Source organism: Passer montanus, unplaced genomic scaffold (assembly GCF_014805655.1).
Source record: "Passer montanus isolate IOZ18808 unplaced genomic scaffold, ASM1480565v1 scaffold11, whole genome shotgun sequence".
NCBI classification, from domain to species: Eukaryota; Metazoa; Chordata; class Aves; order Passeriformes; family Passeridae; genus Passer; species Passer montanus.
In genome coordinates this window covers 6,699,627-6,725,014 of record NW_024357613.1, presented here as the reverse complement: position 1 = coordinate 6,725,014, position 25,388 = coordinate 6,699,627, and the positions used below count along the sequence as shown (strand labels likewise).

Sequence of the window (25,388 nt, the reverse complement as noted above, 5' to 3'; positions counted from 1 at the left end):
CTGCCACAAAGCTGGATAATTAGGAGGATATATATAGGGATAAGGATATACGTAAAGGGATAAGGAGAAGTAGCAGCAAATTGGAAAAATGCCTGGATGTTGGTATCAAAGTTAGAAATCTCCTTTCATTCAGAAGGTTTTAATTACTGCCTTTTGATTTCTTAATAATTTTAAAAACACAATCTACATGACATTTTACTATGTTTTTTGTATCTGTGAGAAAGTCCCGACAGAAACGTGCTGCCTTGCTTACAACACACAGATATTTTAAGTACACATACAGAAACAGAGGAGGGACAGCAGTTTTTAATTTAGCTCTGCTCAATGTCCCCAACTCAGAGATAAATGACAGACAGGCCTGAAGCTGAATGTTTACTTGACATGTGAAGAGTTGGTCAGTCTTAATAGAACATGCTGGTAATGACTGTGATAGTTAATACTTCTACAGATTGGGGCTGGAGGGTCCTCCTGCAAGATTAACCCAAGGCTACATGCATGCTATTAATCAAAAAGCTAATATGTAATTTTTTAAAGTGAATTTGCACTGAACAACTGTTTCATGGACCCTTGCTGACTCAATCTTGCAATTCTGTAATTTAACGGGAGTGCTTTTGGATATGAAAAGTGACTTTTAAGCAGATATACACAAGGATTCCAGCTGAAGGATTCCATCAAAACAGCTGTCATCTGCAGCTGCCCACAAGGACCTTCAGCTCCTGGCCTAACAGAATAAAAGAAGTAGTCCAAGTCATTTGTCCATATACAGTGATACTTGTTATAAAGGACCTTGTTCATATTAATGACAGCAGGATGGGTGAAAAGCACAGAAGTCATTAATTTCAGACAGATTTCTGTCACTAGTTAACTCCTATTTTAGAGAACTGACCTGGTGACCATTAAGCTACTGTGCTTGGGACTCACATTCAGACCATGCCTCTGTCAGACTCTTCCTGCTGTTTTGCTGCAGAGGTGATCTTTCTGAGGCAACCATACAAGGAAAACTCTCACCTAAGCTGTGCCTTGATCACCGGAACTTTCTCTTCCTTTGACAAAGTGTATCTGGCTGCACAGACACTCTACTTGAGCACTCTGCCAAAACCCATTGCCCAGCTCTCCATCCAGATCATCACACCCAACTGACCACCTCTCCATAGGCTCCAGATCAGTGCCCCCCTCTGGTCCCACTATGATATCCACCTCCAACCTTCAGCCACCTGCTTCTGTACACAGACACAGCCTCAGACTCAGCAAAGCTTCCTAACACCACTCTGCTCTCCCCCATGCTAGAAAGCCCTCTTCCCACCAGAGCTCTGGGAAGAAGGGCAGCAGAAGCTGCTCCTCTGCTACAGCTCTTGTCTGCAAAGCATCCTTTTCTTGCTGCTCTTTTCTTCAGCTTTTCTTGTGGCTCCTCAACTCACCTGTGGTCCCATCCCATAAGCTCCCCAGAGGCAGGAACACTGCTCTATCCCACAGCTGCTCAGCACCAGCCTCATGGGCAGTGACTGAGATTCCTAAGGCAAACACTAGCATGGACAACGATTCATTCCACAAAGCAGAGCCACTTTCTGCACCAGGTGTACAAAAACACACGGTGCTGACACATCCGCTTGCAAAGGGAAAGTTATTGTGGGTTCCCTAACAATTTGTTTTGCCAGCCTTTCAAACATTTGCAGCACACGTGGACTTCCGTACCACCTTTGCTGAAGAAACTGAGCTGTGTCTGGGGGTGCAGATGGTATGAAAGCAAGAAGATAAATGACATCAAGTTTTTTTTTTCAGCCAGAGGAGTAAGCACTATTGCTCATTTTTCAATGCAACTTTTTTTTTTTTTTAATTAAAGTAAGGGTTCTAGGAATACACACTTTTATTCCAAGGTCAAGCGTTTTCTATTGAATGTAACTCTGGTACTTCAGCTGAAGGTCTTCACAGTAAAAGCAAGGTGAACAGACTGTCTTTTACCAAGTTCACATATGCTGTATTATGAAATGCTACTAAATTGTCTGGCACTTCTTTTTTATCTAAAATTTTAAATTTTTTTTTCAACACTGTACAACAATTAGAATCCAACCTTTAGAAAAACAGCCTGGTTTTCTTCTGAAATGATCATTAAGTTTACATTTTAAAAGCGGAATTTCGCTAGTAGTGTTACAACCCTACAAATCAAAGATTATAAACTGTAATTTTATTTCTCTGAGTCTTGCCACAATGTTATAAACTAGAAAAGACATCTGCATAGTGTGGAAGAGCAACCTATTCAAGGACTGCTTTTGAACCTCTGTGCTGAGATGACTTGTGTTACACCTCACAAGTAAATAAGTATACGGACAGGAAAGGTGAGAATCAGTAGTTAAAAAAATGTTTTTGCCAATGACGCAGTTTTCATTCCTTTGCAAGGAACTTGCTAGAAAGTAAGCAAATTTGAAAGAAAAATTCTGACCAATAACTAAAAAGTCTTTTGCCAAAGTATATTTTCAGATCCAGAGAATTGTTATAATCTGCTTTATTTTGCTAGTTAATTTTAAGTAGATAGAATGGTCTTCTATGACTCCAAACTACATGTAAAAGTCACTTAAGAAAGAACATCACTTTTTTCAATATGATCCTTTGTCAACTGCTAATATCTGCAGCAGAATGCAAATCTGCCAAGTTATTCATCACACTACCTGTTTTTCCATATAAATCTACAACGCTCAGGTACTGTAAAATTATACCTATTTTTATACATTAATTACAGCTATCAAAACAAAAATCAAGTTTCTAACTTTCACTTACAGGCAAATCCAGGCAGCTGAATTTATTAGCAAAACGTCTTTCCTCTGCTTGTCCCTCCCAACAATAAATTTAACTACAACATTCGAGAATATATCTTCTTCCTTCCCATTCTATTGCCACACAAACCAATTCAATTAACTGCTCTATAAAAAGTATGCGATCTTATGTTTCCACCAACATATAATTTGGCTTTTGTAAAGGAAAATACGCATAAGATTCACTTTTAAGACTGCAAAACAATTTGTTTTCTCCAGTAAATGAGCAGACACACAGATTGCAATGTCTCAGCATGGTTCCTGTGTACTACATGTGCATTATGTCCATGTGAAGCTCACAAGTGTGCCACATGGACAATACTGCACCTGCCTTTCTGTGGCAATCATCACGGCCTGCTAACCTTCTCCACAAAACAAATTTCTGGGTGGTACACCCTAGAAAGCAATCTTGCTTTTTTCTTCCAGCTTGTGCCCAACATGACCTCTTAACCAAACAGACTCCTCTTAAAAAAAAGGGGCAAAAAAAAAGAAAAGAGCAGGCATTGCTGGGTACAACAAACCATAGGATCAGATGTGAAAATCACACAGCTGCAAGCATTCTTTTGGGAACCCAGCACTGGGATTTATCTCAATCGCTTAATGTAATTACAAAAGTCAGTCATGTAGTAGTAATGTAATTTGCACATTTTTACAGCTGAAGTGAAGTTGAATCTTTATGAGAGGCCGAGTGAAAAGCAGGGATCCTGCTGCCACACTATTCCACCACATTAGTACCAAATGACAAGCATTTTGCTTTTGTTTATTTTCCAAGATGCATTAATTAGGAAATCTATATAACCCTCTCACATGTTTCAACCGATCATTTTATCTTTAAATGAATCCTGTACTTTTGAGAACTGAAAAAAAATCCTAGCAGCCCTCATTTGCTACTTAATCCATGTTCATACTGCATTTCTACAGAAATTTCTACACAATGCAATTTGAATTTTAATGATGCACCATGCCAACCAGTTGTTACAACAGAAAGAAATCCAGACGTAAGATGAATTCTTGTTACAGTGCCACATTCTGCTGTGAGAACTGTCTTCACTTTGATTGCTTTTTTAGAAAGAAATGGAAATGCAATGCGGAAAAAAAGCACAAAATTGATTTTTAAGCGAAAAATATGAATTAATTTTCAGTTTCACACTACTTGTTTTTTACAAGTTATTTTTCATTTTTTTTAAATTAGCTTATGTTTTTAAGGAGTGAATACACAAAATAAATTTTAAAACTCTACACCAACTAATAATTTAAAGAATGATATCTACACTGAAAATATCAATGGAACATGAAATAAAATGTTACACTAAAAAAAAATTAAAGCAAAACAAAAGCACAGTAAATTTTCACAGTAATACATCATGTCCTTTTGTGTTCTGGACAACAGCATGAACTGCAGTTCAATTTCAGTTTTTATTTTTTCAGAATACCTAAAGGTAGTCTAATTTAAAGAAAAAAAAAATCTTAGATAGATTTCTGTAGAGGAAGTACCAAGTCTGTCATTTATCAAAGAGTGCTAATTCTGGTTGGGAGTTCCCTGTCATTCACACCAGTCATTTATAAATACACGGCTGTTTTCCAGGCTCTTCCAACAAGGAGCCTGGCCTAAAGCAACAGTCCTGGGCAAAGACCTTTTCTGTCTTTTCCTTGCCACTCAGGAAAACCCAACAAATCATCTTTAGGCCAACATTCCCAGAGCTTTCCAGAATGCAATCTAAACTGCTCAGCAGAGAGAGTGGAGAGGGTCACAGACTTTCACCTTTAAAACATCACTGGAAGTACACACACACGCTTAATGCATTAATCCAAGCCTGCACCGGAGCCTCAACCCTTTCCCAGAACGGAGCAGGAGACACGGTTGCCCTGCAGGAGCAGCCCTGGCACTCTCAGACCTCTTGCTGCCAAGACAGGCACACTGCAAGGTCTAAGCCCTAAACAAAAAAAAATACTATTTTGGTTCCAGTTACAGCAAAGTTTCCAGTTATATCAGCAAACATTTACATGAAATGTAAGCATTTTCGAAACAGAGTACCAAAATTAAACACAAATGCATATACAGCAGAAACATATGCCACCCTGCTCTGCTATAAATACGCTTACTTTTCCTGAGTTAGTTTGGAATTTTAGTTGCTTAATTTAAGACGTTTCACAGAAAACATCTAAACTTCTTAATCTGAAAGCTTTAGATGTTTCAAAGTTTCACAAATTAAGAGTCTAAACCAGAGGCACAGAGCTGTATCACTCAGAAAGCCTTATCCAGCAGCACAATAATGGAACAGAATTGCTTTCATTACATTAACTGAAAAAAAACCACCATAGCATTTTCATCTGCAAGAAAGTTGCAACATTTATTACACATAAATTTGAAACTAAGCTGTGAATAGAAGTGAAACCACATTGTATATTCAATATATATTCACTGCTCCAAGAAAAAAAGATGCAAAAGGTAGCAATATATCAATTTATTAAAATTGAATAATTTAATATACAACCTGTAACTAGATCAAAATATCGCATTTATAAGCAGCCCTTCATTTTTTCCCCTCAAAAAATATGTAACATCTCTTAAAACCAGTAGGATTTATGCACATTCAGCTAGTAGAATATTTAGTGTAATTCTGTAAGGCAACCGTTCTCCTTTCACACTTCTAACTGATTGATTATCTCTGTTAAAGGATGCAACCAATTGTTTTAGAAATTTATTTAAGGTGGGTTTTGAGAAGCAAATGTGGAATTCAGTGCACTCTCTAAGTCACAAGCCAGAAATGCTGACAAGTCTGTTACAGCAGAAATTAATAAAATCAACATTATCAAGAGTAGACAGATGAGGGCCACACATACAAAGCTCTATCCACTATCACATATATTGAGAAGGTGTAGAATGCTCCTAATATAAGACAATAATTTAATACTATCTTATTTTAGTAGGAATGACCATTCTATCAATTAAAACCAAACAGTAAAAATGGACACTACACCAAACAACAGAGTACAAGAAAATCCACTTAAACAAATCTAGCTAACTGTGGAGAACAAGCTTAAATCAGAAAATTTTAAGGTGTTATATATCCATACCAAGAAAATTAAATTCATTTATAGGGAATATAAAATGTATATTTTTATATATTTTATGTGTTAATTTATGATCAATTTATTAATTCATATGGCCTTATTTTATGTAAGATAACAACTCTTCTGTGGTGTGTTATATATCCATACCAAGAAAATTAAATTCATTTATAGGGAATATAAAATGCATACTTTTATATATTTTTATGTGTTAATTTATGATAAATTTATCAATTCATATGGCCTTATCTTATGTAAGATAACTCTTCTATGGCAAATTTTCTTTGTTAAAGACAAAATTCAGAAAAACCATCCTATAGTGTCCAAAATATTTTTAAAATGTAATCATACTGTAGAAAAAGAAGTGACACCATGTTTTAATAGGCATTACTTCCCCAAGATGCTTTGCAATTATACTCACATTGTACATAATTTTGCAATTCTATTTTTAACACGACTCAAAATCTGAAATGCTTGTTATTAACTCCAGATAAAACTAACTGTGCAAACTTACTTGGTTCAGCCCTGGCACCATGTTTTTGAAGGAAGTCAACTATCTGAGCCAGAACCTTTTTGTTGCAATGCGTTGACAGCTCTTCATCACATTCATAACACCTAAATAAAAGAAGAAATAAATTGGAATTCAGGGCTATCTGCATGCACATTTCAGCTCTAGCAAACCTCCAAAACTACCTTACACAAATTACTTAAGCTCTCAGTTTCAATTTTTCCCACTAAAAAAATTGAAGAGAATTGAATTCCCTCATCTCATATACGCTCTTCTATATCAGTCCCAATTCACTGCAGTCCTTACAGATTTAAATAATTTCAGAGAACACAAAGGACAAACACATATTGCCTCCAGAAAACCTACCTTTCCTCTATAGAAAGCATTAATTTTATCTGTCAGAATCATTCTTTATCATGAGAAGACACTGCTTTCAGTTATGTGAAGTCCTTAGGTACAGGCACACACAAACACCTGCAGACTGACTCTTACCATATGATCCATGTGCTGAGGTTGATAACGATGCAATGAGGTTCTGTGCGTGCAGTTTGGAAGTGTTTCAGAGAATGCTGGCCTTCTGAATTCTTACTACATCCCTAAAAATGGACACATCAACCCAGTAAGAGGGGGAATGAAAGGGAAGAATGAAAATACTATATTATTAGTAAATACACTACAAAAACCCCACTTTTCAAAACTAGACAAGGAGCTATTCTGCCCTACTTATTTAGCATTCGTAAGGATTGAGAGGATTTAACATTCTCATCTTTTCTACTTGGAAAATTCACTGGAAATACATAGAATTATTAAGTTTGCTCTAACTGAATAGAAATAATTCCTAGCTTTTGGATAAGTATTTAATAAATTTCAGCACACAAAAAACTATACCATTCACAAAAGAAAGAATGCTCTAGTAATTGTGAATGAGACAACTATGTAGCGTATTTGGTCCACAGAATATCAAGGAAGATATTAACAGCATAGGTTAACCCTCACTGCTCAAGAATGTCAAATGCATTCCATACAGCAAATGAAAAAAGTACATGAAGTGCTTTGTATTACAAAGCTGCTCAGAACACGCTATTTATGTATAGCAATTTCAAGAGAAAGCATTTGCAATGGTTCAAGTATGAACAAAGTGGGACTTAGATTCAGAATGGTCTCTGAATAAGCCTAAGTTTTAGAAGCTGTTAACAGCATGAACATGAAGAAGCACACAAAATTAACTCCTTTTAGAAGCCCTCCTTAATAGAAATTTTTCAAACAAGATATATGAGTCCTCCTCAGATCTAGTTTACTATATTCTGAACCCTGTGAACAGCATGTTTCTTTGCAAAATCAAATCTGTTCATATTATACTGGTAGGAGCTGGCTTCTATAGTAAAACCCACTGAAAGTAGTTTTCTATAGTCAAACCTACTGAAATTCCAGGAAAATCATGACATGCTTTGTTCATAGTTGGTTCAGCCAACTATTGGCTGAACCAAGCCTCATACCGCCCATAAACTGAATTGTGCTGTAAAATTTTAAGTAAAATTTTTTCTTTACTTCACTCCCAGGGCAAAAATCTGTGAAAGCCCTTGGGGTCAGGACCTGCCATTTTGAACTCCATGATTTGACATTATAACTGATCCATTCTAATGGCTAGTTGCCACAGGAGCAGCATTCTCACTCCCTTTCTCCTTGGCTTCAATCAAATCTAGCAATTGGGTGTCCACAGCACAAGTTCATTCAGCAATATACATGTTTGGTTTTTCATTCATTCCTATTTTTCATTCATTTATGGGAACTTCTGCCAGAGGAGCCAGCTGAACGGATGCAGCCACACAGTTCCCAGAGCCAATTCTCTGTAAGTGGCAAGAAGATGCAGATAAGAACAGAGAAAGGCAGGACCATCACTAATCATGATGCCACACCACACTGTGACACATAAAGCTAACCCTAAACACTGCCAAAAATGAACAGGAACATAAGGTCACACCCCACTTCCCGAGGAAGCTGAGGCAGGGACTCTCACACTAAGCACTTGCGTCACACTGTTCCTCTGGAGGCAATGAGGTGCCAAACAGACAAGGATCCAAAAGACATCCTTCAGGAACTCCACCTCTGCAAACTGAGCACACGTGCTTACCTGAAAGCCACATTTGAGACACAGCCAGATGTCTGAAGGCGCGCCGTGCTCAGCATCGCTGAGCCGCCTCTCCCTCAGGCATTCCGCACACACTGACCACACGCTCTGCGCCACCGCTCTCTTCACATGATGCACGTCCACTGCCTGGCCCACGTGCTGGCAGGTCAGCCCTACAGAGAACAACACACACTCGCTTTTATCCATCCAAAATAACAGCTAAGAAAGACAGCACATGTACACTGAAAGACCGCAATCTTCAATTAATTCAGCACCAGGAAAAAGAACAGCAAAGAATTAAAGTAGGAAAGATCAGCCAGCTGCTCCCCACATACTGAATTTTATGAAGGAATCTCTTTTAGTCTTTCCATAATGGAAATTCTCTTCAAGTCAATAAATGCCACCTCTTAAAACCAGATAAACTAGTTCATACAAAAGTACAAGGATTGCTTTTGTACAAAACTAATTTCCCCATTTTTTGAAAATAAAATAATAGATAAATCTATTTTTGCATACAACAACACAGGCCATTGACCTCTTTTCAACCCATAAAGAAAGATCTTCAAACACCCATGCATCCCTACTACAACTGCTTATTCTGAATGTGAATATCAACCATTCTTCCCTGTCATATTTTTTTGCAGAAATTCCACTATATCACAGAATAAACTAAGTTTGAAGTAAGCCCTGAAGGCCATCTTGTCCAAGTCCTCACTTAAAGCACTGCCAAATATTAATTTAGATCTCTTTGCTCATGGCTTTGTTCAGTTGAATGCTGACTATCTTCAAGGACTGAGGCCTCACCAATTCACTAGAAAATCAGGTTTCTGTCTGACCACCCTCAGAGTGAATATAAAATAAATTTCCTCACACCTAGCCAAATTTTCCGTGCCCTAACTTTGGTCGGTTGCCTTTAGTCCTCTCACTGTGGACTTCCTGCAAGAATCTGGTTCCACCTTCTCTGTAACTACCATCAGACAGTCAATGAAAGAAATTATACTTTCACTCCTATGGCTAAACAAAGACATTCCATTCAGCCCCTCTTCCCACATCACGTTCTCAATCTCTTTAAAAATGTGGACAGGGTGAATCACTGACCTCACTGACAAGTCATCCTTTCTTGTAAGAGAGAGCCCACAACTTGGGCATGGTTCTCTCAATGAAGTCCCACAAGTGCTGAAAAGATGGAAAGAATCACCTGCCTGCCAGCACTCTCATTAATACAATCCTGCCTACAGCAGGCACAAACAGCACAGCTTGGTTTTATTCAGTGTGTGCATTAGGACCCTCAGGACCTTTTCTGCAAGGCTGCCTTAATTCCCACCCTGTAATGGTACGTGATTATGCCCAGGTGCCAAACTCTCCACTTGCTACTGCTGAACATGGAGGAGGTTTCTGCCTGCCCCTCCTCCAGCCAGTCAGTCACTCTGAATGGCAGACCTATCCTCCTGCTTGTCAGCTGGCCTCCTCAATTTGTTGCCATAAAGAGATGGCAGAGCCCAGCTTCACAATGACATCAACCAGTTTTCTCAGCATTTTCAGATGCATTCCATCTGACCCCACAGACTTGTGTGCGTTCAGTTCATTTAACAGTTCTCAGTCTTCTACACTGGGCAATGTTTATATCCCAGAGTCTGCCATTAAGGTCAGGAGCCAGGGAGGTGCAGAGCTTCCATGTGAAGATAGAAGCAAAGGCTAGTTCCCACAGCCTGTGTCCCTAGAACCCCTGCCCCCTCACACAGCAGGTTTGAACTCACCCTAGTCTTCATTTTCCAGCCACTATATCCATAAAGGCTCATCTTACTCTTTACACTCCTCACCAGGTCAAATTCTGAAGTTGCTTTACCTAATCCTGCACACTCGAGACCTCTGCAAAGGCAGCTCAAACCTGCCTCCACCCTCTCTGCCATTCCTTTTTCCCTCTGAGCTCAGCTGGAAGCTCCCTATTCAGCCACACAGCCTCCTGCCACGAGTGTCTGACCTCACACAGAGAAACTGTCATTGAAGATCAGCCAACTCTCCAGCCCTTCAAGGAAGTCATGTAGTGTAACAACTGATCATGTCATAAACACTTGACTGGGGATATTTCTGTTATAAATTCAAGCAAGAAAAGCATTTCATGGTACCAATGATTTGTGGTTTTCATCAGTCAACAGGGAAGCTATTAGCCCTCAACTGTTGCTATCTTGTTACAAAGGTTTCATACCTTCTTGGTGGTTTCTCATGGGCAGCTCCTCACAGCACTAAGTCCTTCTTCTTCTCCTCCTCTGCACAGCCAACAAACTCCATCTCACATCTCCACCAGCCAAGCTGCTCTTTTATAATACCCCTCTTAATTGGATCCAGCTGTGGCCTATTAAGGGCAGGTCTGTTCTTAATGCTTGATAATTAGCACAGCTGTAACTCCTTAGGGGCCAGATTACCTTCACCACAATCTCTATTCTCCTACATTTTATCTAACCACAATTCTCCCGTTTTCTGTTAATTACTAAGTTTTTGATTCGTTGCCCAAACTTGCATTACAGATCATCAGAAACTTTTATACTGATTCATTACTCAAACTAACATTACATATAATCAAAAACCTTTATATTTATATTTCTAGAATATTGACAATATCCACAGCTGTACAACTTCATAAGGCAACTAACAAGAATAAATGAAAGGCTACATATTAAGATAGCAACACATCAACAGCCATAGAACTTTGAACAACATTGATCTAGCATCTGTCGAGTGTACGTACACTTATGGAATATAAACTTTTACACTTATGCCTAATCAAAGATTCATAGCTGCAAATCACAAACAAAATGCACATTTCATTAGCAAACAAATACACCATACTAAATAATAGAGTTACTCTTTCCTCAGTCTTTACTGCTGTTTTAATAACTCTTTTCTTCCTTCTACACATTTTGTTGTATTAGTTGATCTCTGCAAGCTTCTCTTGTCTTGCTCTGTTTTCCATTCTTTTAAAGTCTTATAAAGTGATTTCTAGGTGCCAGCCTAATCTGCAGCTGCCTTGCCCCCTTTTTGACACTATATTTCTTCTTACTACTGTTTTAATAACTCTCTTCTTCTTTCTACATATTTTGTTGTATTAGTTGATCTCTGCAAGCCTCTCTTGTCTTGCTCTGTCTTCCATTTTTTTGAAGTCTTATAAAGTGATTTCCAGGTGCCAGCTTAATCTGCAGCTGCCTTGCTCTCTTTTTGACACTATATTTCACAGTCTTTTTTTTTTTTTTAATTTCTTTCTACATATGTCAAACAATTTGTTTGGCACTCGATATGTTATTTCTCATTGCGTCCCCAGCAGCTCACCTGTACCTCAGGTGTCAAAATCTGTCAGGTCCAGATCAGGCAGCTTCTCCTGCTGCTCTCAATGCTACGCTGGGCTCCATCTCTGGCTGCACTTCACCCTACAGCCCACTCCCAATCACATCAGGTTACTGTGGAGATGCCCACTATACATTTTTAGAGGGCTTCTTTTACATGTTGTCTGTGCACTTCTGACTTTGCCTCTCAGAGCTCCATGGTGCCTTTATTCCAGGGCTCATGTAGCAGTGACTTAGCAAACTTCCCCCCGTACTCCTCAGGGGCCATGCTATTGCTGAGGCACCCCCTGCTGCTGTGGCCATGCCATTTGCCACTTCTATCACACAGCTTGTGTCCTGCTGCACACACTGCCATTCAGAGGGAACTCAGCACCATCCTGGGTCCTTGATCACGTCGGGGTCACCAATTGTTGCCATCTTGTTACAAATGTTTCATACCTTCTTGGTGGTTTCTCATGGGCAGCTCCTCACAGCACTAAGTCCTTCTTCTTCTCCTCCTCCGCACAACCAACAAACTTCACCTCGACCAGCCAACCTGCTCTTTTATAACATCCCTCCTAATTGGATCCAGCTGTGGCCCATTAAGGGCAGGTCTGTTCTTAATGCTTGGTAATTGGCACAGCTGTAACTCCTTAGGGGCCAGATTACCTTCACCACTATCTCTAGTCTCCTACATTTTATCTATCCACACTCAACCTCAGGACAAACACCACCCTACATACTCACCTGAAATATCATCTGAAGAGTCCTCATCCTGTGGCCTGTTAGGCCTTTTGCTTCTCTTCGGCTTCTCAGGGTTGGTCCTTGATGGATCTTTCACCCGCATCTGTTGCTTACTAGGAAAGACAAACAGAGGTAATGTTATTGTTGATTGAAATGTTTCACTGAGTCTGAACTCTAAAACATTCAAACATCACACACACGGTTTTAGGCTTGGCCTAATATCAGCTATTGTGTAACAAGGACTATGAATGTGTCAGGAATGAAGTCTTACAAATGTCACACCAGTTAGACTACAGGACACTATGAATTGTAGCTGTACGAAAAAGGGACACATGCACACTCACTTCTAGGCAGAGGTGTTAAATATTTGAGGTATTGAGATTTTCTTTATTTTTGTTATTGCGAAGTAAGTTATTACAACCACAACATAACAGAAAAATTTGATCAAAATAAATGTTTTGCTTCCTTAAAATATATCACTTATGAAAGGTTGCGGTCATTATTTACCCTTGGCACATTCCCTAAAGGTTTTTGAGCCATTTCAAACAGTGTAAGAAAATAAAAAAGTCTTCCAAATCTGATAAAAGTGTTCTATCCTACAAGGGATGACTGACTAGACTGCAAACTGATCCCTCTATTAAACATTGAAGAATCCATAAGGATGAAGCCTCTCATAGGAAATTTGTGTCATTAATGAAGGAGTCCTATGAGGAACAGAATTAAAGCATAGATATTTGCCAGTAAACTTTAAAAATAATTAGAGATTTCAGTACACCAGTCATTTAATCAAAATCCAAATGTGAATCCACTGAAGCACTGTAGTTGTGCACCATACAGACAGCAGCTGGGGCTTAGTTTACAGTTTGTCTTTTAATAGTGTGGTTCATAAAACCAGATTTTTGTTTTCACATACAATGCATATGAATATAAAATAATCAAATACTCACACACTGCACACATGTGAGCCATTCTGTTCAGAAATAAAATGACATCCTGTTGTGTACCAGAAACTGGCTAATAATGTCACCTGAGCCACCAGGACCAAAGATTTTCAACTGTGCTACTGCATTTAGGTATAGGAAACCTCTAAAATGCCCTACATTTGGGAATAGCAAAGGGTATATTCTTACTACAGATCAATTAATTAAGTTTGCCAAGGTTTAACAAGTTTGTCTATTTAAGATTTTTTTAATCTTTTTTGTACATGCATTTAGACATTTGTATTTCTGAAGCTCTGAGAGACACAGGAATCAACCAGTGTATTGTATATTGAATTCAATATTTCCTCTCCTTACTTATCCACTAAGCCAATCAGCAGAACAGTCATCAATATTGATATTAGAACACCACCACCACTGATACCTGAACAGCCTTCCCTGAAGCAAAGCAGGCAATCTGTACCACCAAGCCCCTGTTCCAAGTTCCTACACATCTGCCCTACACACTGTTGGTGCTACAGGTTTTCTGCATGAACCTACCCATTAGAGATTTGCTTTGGACAAGTCACATTTTTGTATACTATAAAAGAAATCTTTAGTCACTGCTTCCTTCATTAATGGCTTCATGTTTCCTCAAGCCTTCAAAACACAGCACTTTTTTTTTACTACATTTACACAGAAATTGGCTTATACTATATTAAATAACATGATGTTCTTAAATTACAGATTTCAAATTTTCCTATACTTATATTATAAAGCCTAGACACGCAAGTGAACGGTGCCACTGAATTCAGCTTTGCTGATTTCATGGGTTCACAATTCCTGTTCATACACTAAGAAAGGTCTAAATATTCCAGCTCCTGACTATATATGTTCAACAGATGTTAGCACACCTAATGTCTATCAACAGCCATGCAAGCTGGCATCCCCAGAACATGAGGAGGCTCAACTTCACAACTTCAGCTGTGTCTTTCTGCCTTGGCAGCTTCTCATATATACCCAAGTTTCATATGAAACTACCATCACCACTTCTCACACTGCCACTTAACTGAGCACAAGATTCGTCAAGACATTCATCAAACAGTAGGGCCAACAGAGCTGCTGTGAGAAAACACAAGACCTTACACTAAATTATGCGAAGAGTCAATAGCAAACACAGCAAAAATGTCCTCCCTAAAGGAACATAGTTGTGTTTAGGTGATTCAACATTGACATAAACCATCTATGAGTTCATTTCAGCATAACAATTTTGATCTCTTTGGACAGATTATGTAAGACTGTCCAAAGCACAGACTTCACCCCAATGAAAGTCATCTTTGTATCAGTACACTTAGAGAGCTCCAGTGAATAACTGTGGGCCCAACCAGCTGAAATACAAGCCTTTCCCATGTGTGAAATCCTGTAGCCCGCAGCACAGGTGATACAACCTGGATCAGGGCAAACACAGCCCACTGCTGTGGCACTCCTAGGAACTCTCAGGACATGGGGGAAAAAACCCACATGTCTGATACCCACAATGACTGAAAGCATGGCACTTCAAGCCCAACCTAACCAACATGGCATTAGAAATGAACACTGGCATAAGAAGCTGCACCCACACTGCACAGCCCAGACACTTTTCAGTCTCCTTTCACTAAGAGCAGGCAGAGGAAAAGACAACACGGACCATTAGATTAATTACTTTTCATGGACATACACACAGATGGACATCCATCAGACAATGGTTACTGACCTGTGAGCTCTTGGAAAAACCAGAGCATACCAAGGACTTAGACAGCCAGGGTTTGTGCCTGATTTTGAAAAGCATAGAAGTGTGATAGAAGGGTAAGAGCAATGAGCTACTCCATATGATCTACGATGCAAGTGTTTATGGAGTACTGCCTGCCCTTTTCCAGTACATTCAGGGACTGGAATCATTACAAATTAAAGATCCCGTTTAATAAAAACATGATCAACATCAATCAACACAATTTCAAAATCAGAATTTTTATGCTAGAAATCTGATTATTACATTTGAGTTAAATGAGGAAGAAACTTAGGATGCTTCAGAAATAACCTCTCAAAAATATTTCAGTTTATGGGAAATAAAAGATTTGACATTTTGTTGGAATGAAAATCCTGAAAAAACAGACTCAAGAAAGCATAAAATATAGCTAATAAAAAAACAAAAGGGATGCTCTATAGCTTGTTGTTGGCCATAGGCACAAGCCATTCAGGACAAGCAGGCAAAAGAAAAAAGAACAATTCAGACAATTCAAAAATAACTTGACACACTGAAGATCAAAAACCATGGAAGTATTCCCCTGATTTGCCTCTTTCCAACCAATTCTGATATTTTTTAATATGTCCAATGAGAATTTTCTGTCTACAGCCACCAACTACGGAGTATCCCAAAGGGGACAGACTCTCCTCCTCTTCCTATGCAGAAAGAGGTCACCATGAATCGTCACTCGAAGTTTTCTTTTGTGATGGAAAAACAAATACATTTAAGTTTTTCACTTCATACACATAAAATCAAGTCATGGTGCATACAATATTTGACTAATTAATTTGACAAATAAAAAGACACTGATTTTTGTGGTAGAAAAACCTGAGCTTAGAGGGTATGTTAGCCCTACCCTCATCTGTACTTGGCACACAGTAAAAATCTTAAGCAGAAATTATGCAGTGTCCTTGAGAAAAAAAAAAAAAGTTAGATTAAAAAACCCTAAACCCTTTTCTTTTAAAAAATTATTTTGCACAAAACTAAGAACTAATCCTTGCCAAACATGTTTGGATTCTTTGAGCTCAGTACACAAGAGTTTGAAGTGCAATCATCACTATCACTAGCTATTCTCAGCTGTCTTCTTACTTCTTAAAAGACTCCTAATGTCAATCTTCCTACAAAAAGCTGATTAAGATCAAAACCTCCTCACTCAACTGCTCATTTCCACCATTCTAGAAAGAACAAACCACTTCAAAAGCAACAGAATGATCTGCCTATCTAATTTTAAAAGCTTCAGATTTGACATAGTGCCAAAAATCAATTTGCTGAATTTGTTAAGTTAAATCTACGGTGTGCCCAGACTATTTTAAATTTAAGATATGCTTGATACAGCCTATATTTAACAGCATTAATATTCCTATATTTAGAAATTTACCCTCTTCATAAAGTATATATTTAGATACTTACAAGAGTTGAATGTTGTTTCTAAAATAAGAAACTGCTGGTTTTTTTTTAATTTACATTAATTCAGTAGAGCTAAGACCAATAAAAGTTACAAGGCTAGCATGAACTAAAAATCACTTTTCCTTGGGAAACCAAACCGACCCAACCCAACCCAACCAACCAAACAAGTTATTCCTCTTCACAACATTTTTATGCAAGAGAGCTGAAAAGCAAACTGTCTTCACTGTCTCCACTTCCCAAAACCTTTTCCCATCTTACCATTTTGCACTTCTCACTTGAAAGATGAGTCCCTCCTTCTAGAATGTCTACAGTTCACTTACTAAACATTGAAATGTGTCACCTCAGGGAGTCTTCGCATACTTAGTGAGTCTTCTCATGTACCTTCACCATGATGCTGACCAGAAACACTGACCAGACCACCAGCATGTTAGAGAAATAACCTGCTGCACTGATTAATATCATATCACTACTTCCATCTGCCTAGATCCACTTTTCCCCTCCTCTTATAATTAGGGTGCGAGCTCTTTCAAACAAGTAACACATTTTTGTTCTTATCTGTGTAATACCTATTACAATATTTTTCTGATTCTCAATTAACTAGGAGGATTACAGTTGCATTACTAGAATGCAAACAAGATAAAAATTATGCAAAACTCACCAGCCTATCTAAGCCTACTGACCCTATGAAATATAGCCAAGTGAGTCTACAGAAAATTTCCAGGTACTATTTTGGATATGGGCAATATTCTCCCCATAGGACTGTCCATTAGCTGTGAAACCAGTATTGTTAATTACTTCATCAGTGAGCACCTGAATTCAAAGAAGCTGGGGTAAATACATTTACCTCAATCCCTTAATTCATCTGAGGTAGCCTAATTCCAGTTGTCTCATCACTTGTCAAACTTTCAAGTTAAAATTGTATCATTTTACATTGCTAATGCAAAGAAAAACCTGGGTCACACCGAAAGGGCAGAGCACACATTGAATACTGGGAAAAATTAGCATTTTCATACGACTTAACAGAATTGCCCAGCTGTAAACAGCAGCCTTGCACCAAAGGGGTGAAGGAACTCCACAGATGTGCAGATTAAGTCCAAAGATGCTTTGAAACACATCTGTGAAAGGTATGGATCAGTAATGCCAGATCCTCCACAGAACTGCTACATGTTTTGATGCAAGCCGCAAGTTGATACATTTCGGACCTCTCTTCGAGCATTACCTGTGGCATTTTGCCTTGCTCACCACTAGACCAAGTGTCACCCAATCAAAAGAAGCACCACATCCATCACGGTCAGCAGCCGGGCAGTGTCAGCCATCAGCAGGCCAGGAGGCTCAGCGCTCTGACAGCCACGGAAACCTTGGTGGAAAACAAGCCCCCGCTGCCTGAGAGAGCAGTAAAAGGACCAGAACTGCTGACTGGTAGTGGCAGAGAAGCTTCTTCCCCTGGAAAATGTCATCTGAAATTCTGAAAGCATCATCTCCAAGATTTCCTAGCCCAAAGGCACATCACACATCCTACACTGTCACTGGAGCTCAAACGCCAATCCTGACGTTGTATTACAGTCCTAAAAAGGGTGAGACACTGATGTACTTCTGGAGCAAGAGTGAGATGGAGGCTTTGGAAAGCTAGACACAACCTTCCAAGTGACAGTAAAAATCTCATAGCCTCTCTCACTTTCAGTAATGCACTTCAGCCAGCTGCTCAAGCTAAGCATGTTCTACCAACTTTCATGTTCGTATCCTCCACAATCCCCCTCGGATTTCCTTCTAAAATCACCTGCCACAGAAAAATAACCTCTGAGGATGAACAGAAGCCAGATATGTCCAGGAGCAAAACTGAAAAGACTCTGTAACTGGGTTTATGACTGGAGTATATTAAAGCTCTAAGTGGGTAAAAGGAGTAGCATTTTGATGACATATTTTTTTGCTAGTATCTTACAGCAAAGTTTTATGGAAAATTTCAGATATACCTGGCAATATCCAGCCCCATAAAGCAAACTGCAACTTTTATTTATGTTCTCTATCCCACATTAAATGTTTGGGGTTTTTTTATAATATATCAAAAGGGAAAAACATCTGGGAAGATGCATGTGTGGTCCAACACAGGTCTTTCTAGAAAATTCATCCTTTATAAAACAAAACCCCACCTAAGTACCATAAAAAGAGCCATAACTCATAACTAATGATGTTGGCTTGCAAGGTAAAACTTTGCATGCAAAAAGGCAGTCAGATGACAGACTGTGCATTCCCATGATACAAACAACATTACTGTACCATCATGACAGAAAATCTGAGGGCACAAGAACTGAAACAGCTGGAAAGTAACCAGTGAACTTCACAGTACCTTGCCAGGACAACCATGTGGCCAAAAACTGGGGAAAAGCAGCCCAAGATGTCGCAACAGAAAATAAAGGGCAATATGAGCAAAGGATGAACTTTGGAGAAATGCTCATTCTGTGAATTCAAAGAAATAAAAAAGGAACTGTGGTTGAAGCATGTGTGTGAGACAGAAGGCTGAAACCCACACAAGACAACACTTTAAGCTAAGGCTCCTGCTGTACCTCTGCCTAAAGGGCTGAGTTGGAGAAAATAAAGGAAGACAATGGCTGCCCACAACTTCCCATCTATTCTGGAAGGGTGTTGTGGAAGTTGGTTGATCAGTGAGGATAGAACAGATAAAACAGTAATTAACTACTAGTTTGAGCTCTTTGAAAGTCCAAGTCTTGCCATCAAGAACAAAAAATTTAATTCCATTTTCTTCCTCCACACAGACTGCCCCAGTTTGCTTTGATGGCATGTCTGAAGTGGAACAACTTGTCCTCAATCTACAACTGATGCTCAAAACGGAACCCCTGAGACACTAGCTGCACTTCTGTGAATCTCACAGAAATAAAGCTACAGAGCACCAGTTCTTCAATATTTCATGAAGAAATCTGACAAAATATTTACAAATGTAGTAAACACGAGAACAATTTCACAAAGGCATAATCTGCTTCAAGCTTGCACATGCTTGAGCCATTACAATGCTTCTGTTTTAAAAGCTAGAGAGCAGAAAGAATCCTTTAAGTACAAGTCTGTTCTTTACGCTTGCATGAGAGGATTATTTAATGGAATTGGGAAATACTTGTAGTTAAAGATGACACACAACTAGAATACAGTGCTACACGTGCAGCTATTGCCATAAGCTTCTACTTGATGTCTTCATTCTACTGCACCTATGTTTAATATGCTGTTGTGCATATCCCGTTTAATAGTGCAAGTAGCAACACAGGTACAGCAAGGGCAGGACAAAGTCCTAAAGTAAAGGACAAATGACAGCAAAAGAAAGAAAGAAAGAAAGAGAAAAAAAAAAAAAGAAACAAAACCAGAGAATCCCAGTAATAAATAAAACGTGGAGAGTTGCAGCTATGGGTCTAGAATACCACGTCTCAGGCTAACCGTAAAGACCGGCATCGGGCTGTCATTTAATCCCCGGGCACGGACGGCTCCGCGCCCGCCGAACACGGCGCTCGAGGCCGCGGCGGCGGCAGGCCGGCACACGCAGCCCCGCGCCCTCCGCCGAGTGACCGGGCCGAACGCTCAGCCCGGCCACAGGCGCTGCCACCGACCGCCCTCAGCCCAACACACCGAGAGACGCGCTGCGGCTCACGGAGGCGGCCCGGCGCTGCCGTTCTCACGTCTCGGCAGCGTTAACCCGCTCCACACCGACTGCGGGCGGTCGCCACCAGCAAGCAGCTCATCGCCGGCGACCCAACACGAGCCGCACTTGGCCACCAGCCCGGCGGGAGAAGCGCCGGACAGCGCTGCCGCGGGCGCCGCCGACAGCGGGGAGGGGCGGGCGCGGCGGCGGCAGGAAGCGGCGGAGGAAGCTCCGCTCCGCTCCGCCCCCGGCCTCGCCGCGCCGCTCCCCGCCCCAGCCGCAGCCCGGGCGGCTCCGCACGAGTGGCAGCGGCGTTGGTGCTGGTTCCAGCGCACAACGCGTGTCCCGGGGGGGAAGGGCAGTGGGGAAGCGGGGCCGCCCGGGAGCGCAGCGGGGCCCACTGGGAGGCAACAGGTAGCGACAGGTCCGGCTGCGGGGCACCCTGGAAACTCAGGGCAAAGGCTGGGGTGACCTTCACTTCTGAATTTTGCTGAAAGAGCTGGAGATGCTGCGCTGGGTTTGTGCCCGTGAGCAGCGCGCAGGGCTGTGGAAAGTCGTGCCCAGAGGTTATGCAGCAGGGTCTGGGCCGGCAGACACCGTGGGAGGGACTGGAAGGAGAGCAGCATTAAATGTGTATATCCCCACCGAGGACAGGCAGAGTAAAGGATGTCCAGCACTCGAGGAGGGAGCTACTGGAAACTGGGTTGGGTGCCGCTGGGTTTGAGTGTTGTTGTACAGAACTGGAAAGTCAGGTGAAGAAGAGGTGAAATGGAAAGTCCCAAGAGGGAAAATTAAGGAAGCTGCTGAAGAGGAGTTGACTGAGTGCAGCTATGAAGACAAAAGGAGAATTTGATGTGCTGCTTCCCACCTTTTCACCAAGCTGCAGGAGTTTGCTAAGCTTTATCTGTTCTGACCTCAAATTCTCTGAGTCTTTCACAAACTGGCTAGTGAATGTTTCCTATTTCAGCAAGCAAGTTAGTGTGTTCTCTTTTTGTGCATAGTATGATCCGGGGTCAAATCAAAACCATGAAAATGCTTCTTTCTGTGAATGTGCATTTCATATGACAAGTGTTCTGGTGCTTCACATTGAACGCTTTATGGTCCTTATGGTGATACATGCAATAAGTGGAGATTAACTGTGGTCATTATTTTACTACAGATAAAATATACAGTAAATTATCCCTCAGAAGATAATTTCTAGAAGTGGTGTATTCTATCCTTACCTTGTGGGAAATGGAAAATGCAATAAACCTGCTTGTGTATAGATATACTGCTTCAGACAGACAATTTGCAAATGCCTGTCAAGGAGGCCATATGGAGAGGCTGGCAGAAGGGCAGCTAGTGAACCAGTTATATGTGCCAAGTTCAATTTGTCACACTTTACAGTACCAAGAAATATTTTGTTCTCGTTTTGAGAAGGAAAACTTATTAGTAAAGATTCAACAACCTATTCCTCAAAGTGCATCTTTTATGAGAAGATCCAGCATGCCTGCTTTTAAAGACTAGAATTGCTGGTACGTAACACATCTACAAAGGTATGCAGTAAATACAGAATACTGATTTAAAGTATGTGGAACAGACACTAATTTCTCCACTCACATGCATCTTGGCTTGGGGCTAGAAGACTGGCAGCTTCCAAACTAAAACTAGGGTTTCAGTTCAAAACCAAAACATTCAAAACTGAAACCAGGGATCATCGACTATAGAATATCCTGAGCTGGAGGGGACATACAAAGTTTGAGTCCAACTCCTGACTGTGCACAGTAGAGCCACAAGAATTACACACCATGTGTATTGTCCAAACACTTCTTGAAGACTGGTGGGTCTGGAGCCATGACCACTTCCTTGAGGAGGCTGTTCCAGTGCCTGACCACCCTCTGGGTGAAGGTTTTCCTAATATCTAACCTAATCTGTGATGCAGCTTCATGCCATTTCCTCGCATCCACTCACTGGTCACCAGAAATGAGACTGGTGCCTGGACCACGTCTCCTGTGGCTGTAAGGGAACAGTGACAGTGGTGAAAGCGGTGCAGGCCAGTGCTAAAATCACCTTTTCTCCTCGACACACTCAGAGGCTGGGATTATTTAAATTTGATTTGGCATCAAAATTCCTCATCTGTTTCATCTCCCAGCATTTGGTACTTTCAGGCGAGTCCACAGTTTGGGTTGGCTGGTAGCATTTACCCTGCCCAGGCAATGCAGGGTAACTGCTGGATGTCCCGAAGCCGGAGGCGGTGTCTGTGTGAGCGGGCAGGTGCCAGGGGCGGGAAGGCGGTGTCTCCTCCCCGCCTGCGGGGCCGGGCCGGGCCGGGCTGTGCGGCCGCCATCGCCGGGGAGCCGGGATGGGCCCCGGGCGCTGGTGGCGGGCGGCGCGGGCCCTGCGGGNGGCGCTGCCCGCCCCGAGCGGACCCGCGGCCGCGCTGACCGGCTGCGCCTCCGCCAGGCCCCGCCTGCCGCAGCCTCTGCGCCGCCGCGGCGCCGAACCTGTCCTACCAGGAGCTCAAAGACTTGAAGAAGGCCAACGTCCTTCACATCGACGTGCGGGAGAGGTGGGAGATCGACAGGTTTGGGAAAATCCCCGAGTCCATCAACATACCGCGTAAGTTGTCAACGCCGCTGTTTGCAGGCGTCGGGTGTTCCGTGTTCCTCCTGGCTGGAATGGTCAGCTGGTGGTGACTGAGCAAAGAGGAATGCTGCTGAAAAGCTGTTGGCGTGTAATGAGGATGAACTTTTCCTCCAGAGGAGTTAGAAATCTTGCAATGTAAACCTGTCTTTGGATGGAGAATAAACAGTAGCTTGTTTTCTGTATTTCCAGTGGGTGAATTAATAGAAGCTCTACAAATGGACCCAACGGAGTTCAAGGAGCAGTATAATCAAAAAATGCCATCCAAGTCAGACCCTGTGGTTTTCTCCTGTTTGGCAGGAACAAGAAGTAAACAAGCACTTGGTTTTGCCATGTCCTTGGGTTTCAGCAGGTACGATTTTGTGTGTAAGGATGGGATTAATGCTGCTTCCCCCATGAAGCAGAACACATACTCACCTGTGTACAAAGGTAAACATTTACATGTGGAATATGAACTGGTATTTGAGTTAGACATCTCTTGTCTCCACTGAACCTGGAAGGTTGCCATGGGTCTTGCAGCAAAGTGAGGTGTACCACCCTCTGAAACAACCCTTTAGCAGCTCTGCACATGTGCCACTGGTGACACAAACTGCTGCAAGGCCACGCTAAAGGGCCCTTGTGCCTCTCAGGGCTCCCTTGCTGAGATGTTTCTTCCTTAAAGAGCTCCATAAGCACTAGGCTTGAGATGCAGGAAGATTTTAAAGGTGGAGAACTACTTGCTTTGGCAGTAGTACGGTCTTAAATAGTTTAAGAAACCACACCCTTTGTTGAATTGCAGTTCTACCTTTACAGCTCACTGTTGACAAAGGATGCCTTTGCTTCCTTTGGATTATTTGCCAGCAGTAAAGCAGTGAAGGCAATAGCTGACAAAACAATGAGATGATGATAGAGTGAAATGCAGCATTTGGTTTGCAGGATTGTTAAACCTATCTTTGGAAGGTGCTCACTGTCTTGAAGACTGCAGATAAAATTTAAGATATTGGTTATTTGCTCACGTTTTCACTGAACTGGGACATTCATTATTTCTAGTCAAAAGTATAGAAGCATGTTCTTGTTTCAGACTGAAAAATATCCTCCATTACCTGTTTTTCATGATGCCCAGTTGAAGGAGTCAATATTGCTTTGCATAGTGGATTTTTGTTTTACAGAGTTTAGTTTAGCACAGGTTGATGTCAGACCTGTAGAGCATGTAGGTTTGCAAGGAAGTAAAGACCAGTGTTCAGGGTTTATTTGGTGACAACTGAAGAATTAGTCATAATAAATAGATGTGTATATCTCCCACTGCTGTGAGTTTCTTCTCACTCTTTTAAAAAAGAACTGACAACTGTTCCATTGATCCAGTTACTATTTCTTGCTTGATGTTTGAACTCCAACATTGTAATTTGGAAGAAAAGAGTTACAGAACTCACTGCATGGAAGCAGGCAGTATTAAAGGAATGTCCATCTGGCTCACTGAAGCTAGGTACAAATGTATGTGGTTGCAGAAAATTTCTGTGTTTTTTTCAATCTGGTTTTTGTAGGTTTTTCTTTTTTTTTTTTGTTGTTTGTGTGGTTTTGGGGTTTATTTTAATCTGGTTTTTGTAGGTTTTTCTTTTTTTTTTGTTGTTGTTTGTGGGGTTTTGGATGTTTATTTTTTGCTTTTGGTTTTGGGGTTTGTTTTGCTGTGTCCTCTTTAAGTGACGATATTAAAGACTCTTCTTGAGAAAGGTATCTTCTGCATATTTTCAGAGTTCAGCAGTATGCTGGTGGCTTTGACGACTGGGTAAAACATGAACCTCCAGAAAAGAAATGAAGATGACAGCCCCACCCACATGGATGTTCACCTTCAAACAGCCATACATATCAACTGTCTAGTTTAAATTATACCCAAAGACTATGACACAAACAGAGGACATTACATTTGCTCAACATTTCAGCCTTTACTTTGGGTTATGGTTTTGATGAATGCATGTGAAGAGAACCTAAGTGCAGATTCTGTTTACTTTTTTTGTATGATGTAGTTTGTGACTGTTTAAACTAATGATGATAGGACAAATAAAATTATTATTTCTCAAGTACCTGTGTGGGGTAGTTGGTTTAGAATAGTCAAACTGCAGATATTCTAATGTGAAGGGGACAAGAGAAACCTACTGCTGGCTCTGTTGTGCCAGGCCTCACCAGGACTAACAATGCCTTTTGAAGATCATTGAGGTCAGAATGTATAGAGGATTTAATGATTTAGTTAAATGTATAATTCATCGTGCTTAGCTGTATTGATCAAGCCACCAAACTTCAGCATACAAATGAACAAAGCAAGCCACTCTAATCAACTAAGTCAGTACTTAGTCATGAGCAGGCAATGCTTCCTTTTGTAGCTAAATTAGCATTTCTTGGGAACACCTAAAACTACATAACCACAAAAAATAAGCAAGTTATTCTATGTTACGCCAGGATCTATCTAGCC

General features: G+C 40.8%; 2 protein-coding genes across 8 annotated transcripts in view; one reads left to right on the top strand and one right to left on the bottom strand.

Moving 5' to 3' along the window:
• USP45 (ubiquitin specific peptidase 45) overlaps window positions 1-20,329 on the bottom strand; it is a 49,845-nt gene extending 29,516 nt beyond the window's left edge. For 2 of the 7 annotated variants that reach the window (XM_039725967.1, XM_039726028.1), the window contains exons 1-5: window positions 15,247-15,265; window positions 12,580-12,689; window positions 8,519-8,688; window positions 6,880-6,983; window positions 6,394-6,494 (exon numbers count right to left, since the gene is read on the bottom strand). In XM_039725967.1, coding sequence (XP_039581901.1) covers window positions 6,394-6,494; window positions 6,880-6,983; window positions 8,519-8,688; window positions 12,580-12,679 — 475 coding nt within the window. In that variant the 5' untranslated portion in view covers window positions 12,680-12,689; window positions 15,247-15,265. Of the gene's footprint in view, window positions 1-6,393; window positions 6,495-6,879; window positions 6,984-8,518; window positions 8,689-12,291; window positions 12,357-12,579; window positions 12,690-15,246; window positions 15,266-17,902; window positions 17,922-19,027; window positions 19,047-20,121; window positions 20,141-20,310 lie in introns of those variants that run through there. The other 5 variants (XM_039725993.1, XM_039725975.1, XM_039725985.1 and 2 more) reach the window with 5 other exon arrangements.
• A 2,417-nt stretch (window positions 20,330-22,746) lies between these two features.
• Window positions 22,747-25,002, top strand: TSTD3 (thiosulfate sulfurtransferase like domain containing 3; the record flags this gene model as incomplete). Its single annotated transcript, XM_039727737.1, has 3 exons — window positions 22,747-22,921; window positions 23,138-23,297; window positions 24,674-25,002. Coding segments are annotated over 3 exons (399 nt in total), but the record flags the coding sequence as incomplete, so codon positions are not given.
• Between the last annotated feature and the right edge of the window lie 386 nt (window positions 25,003-25,388).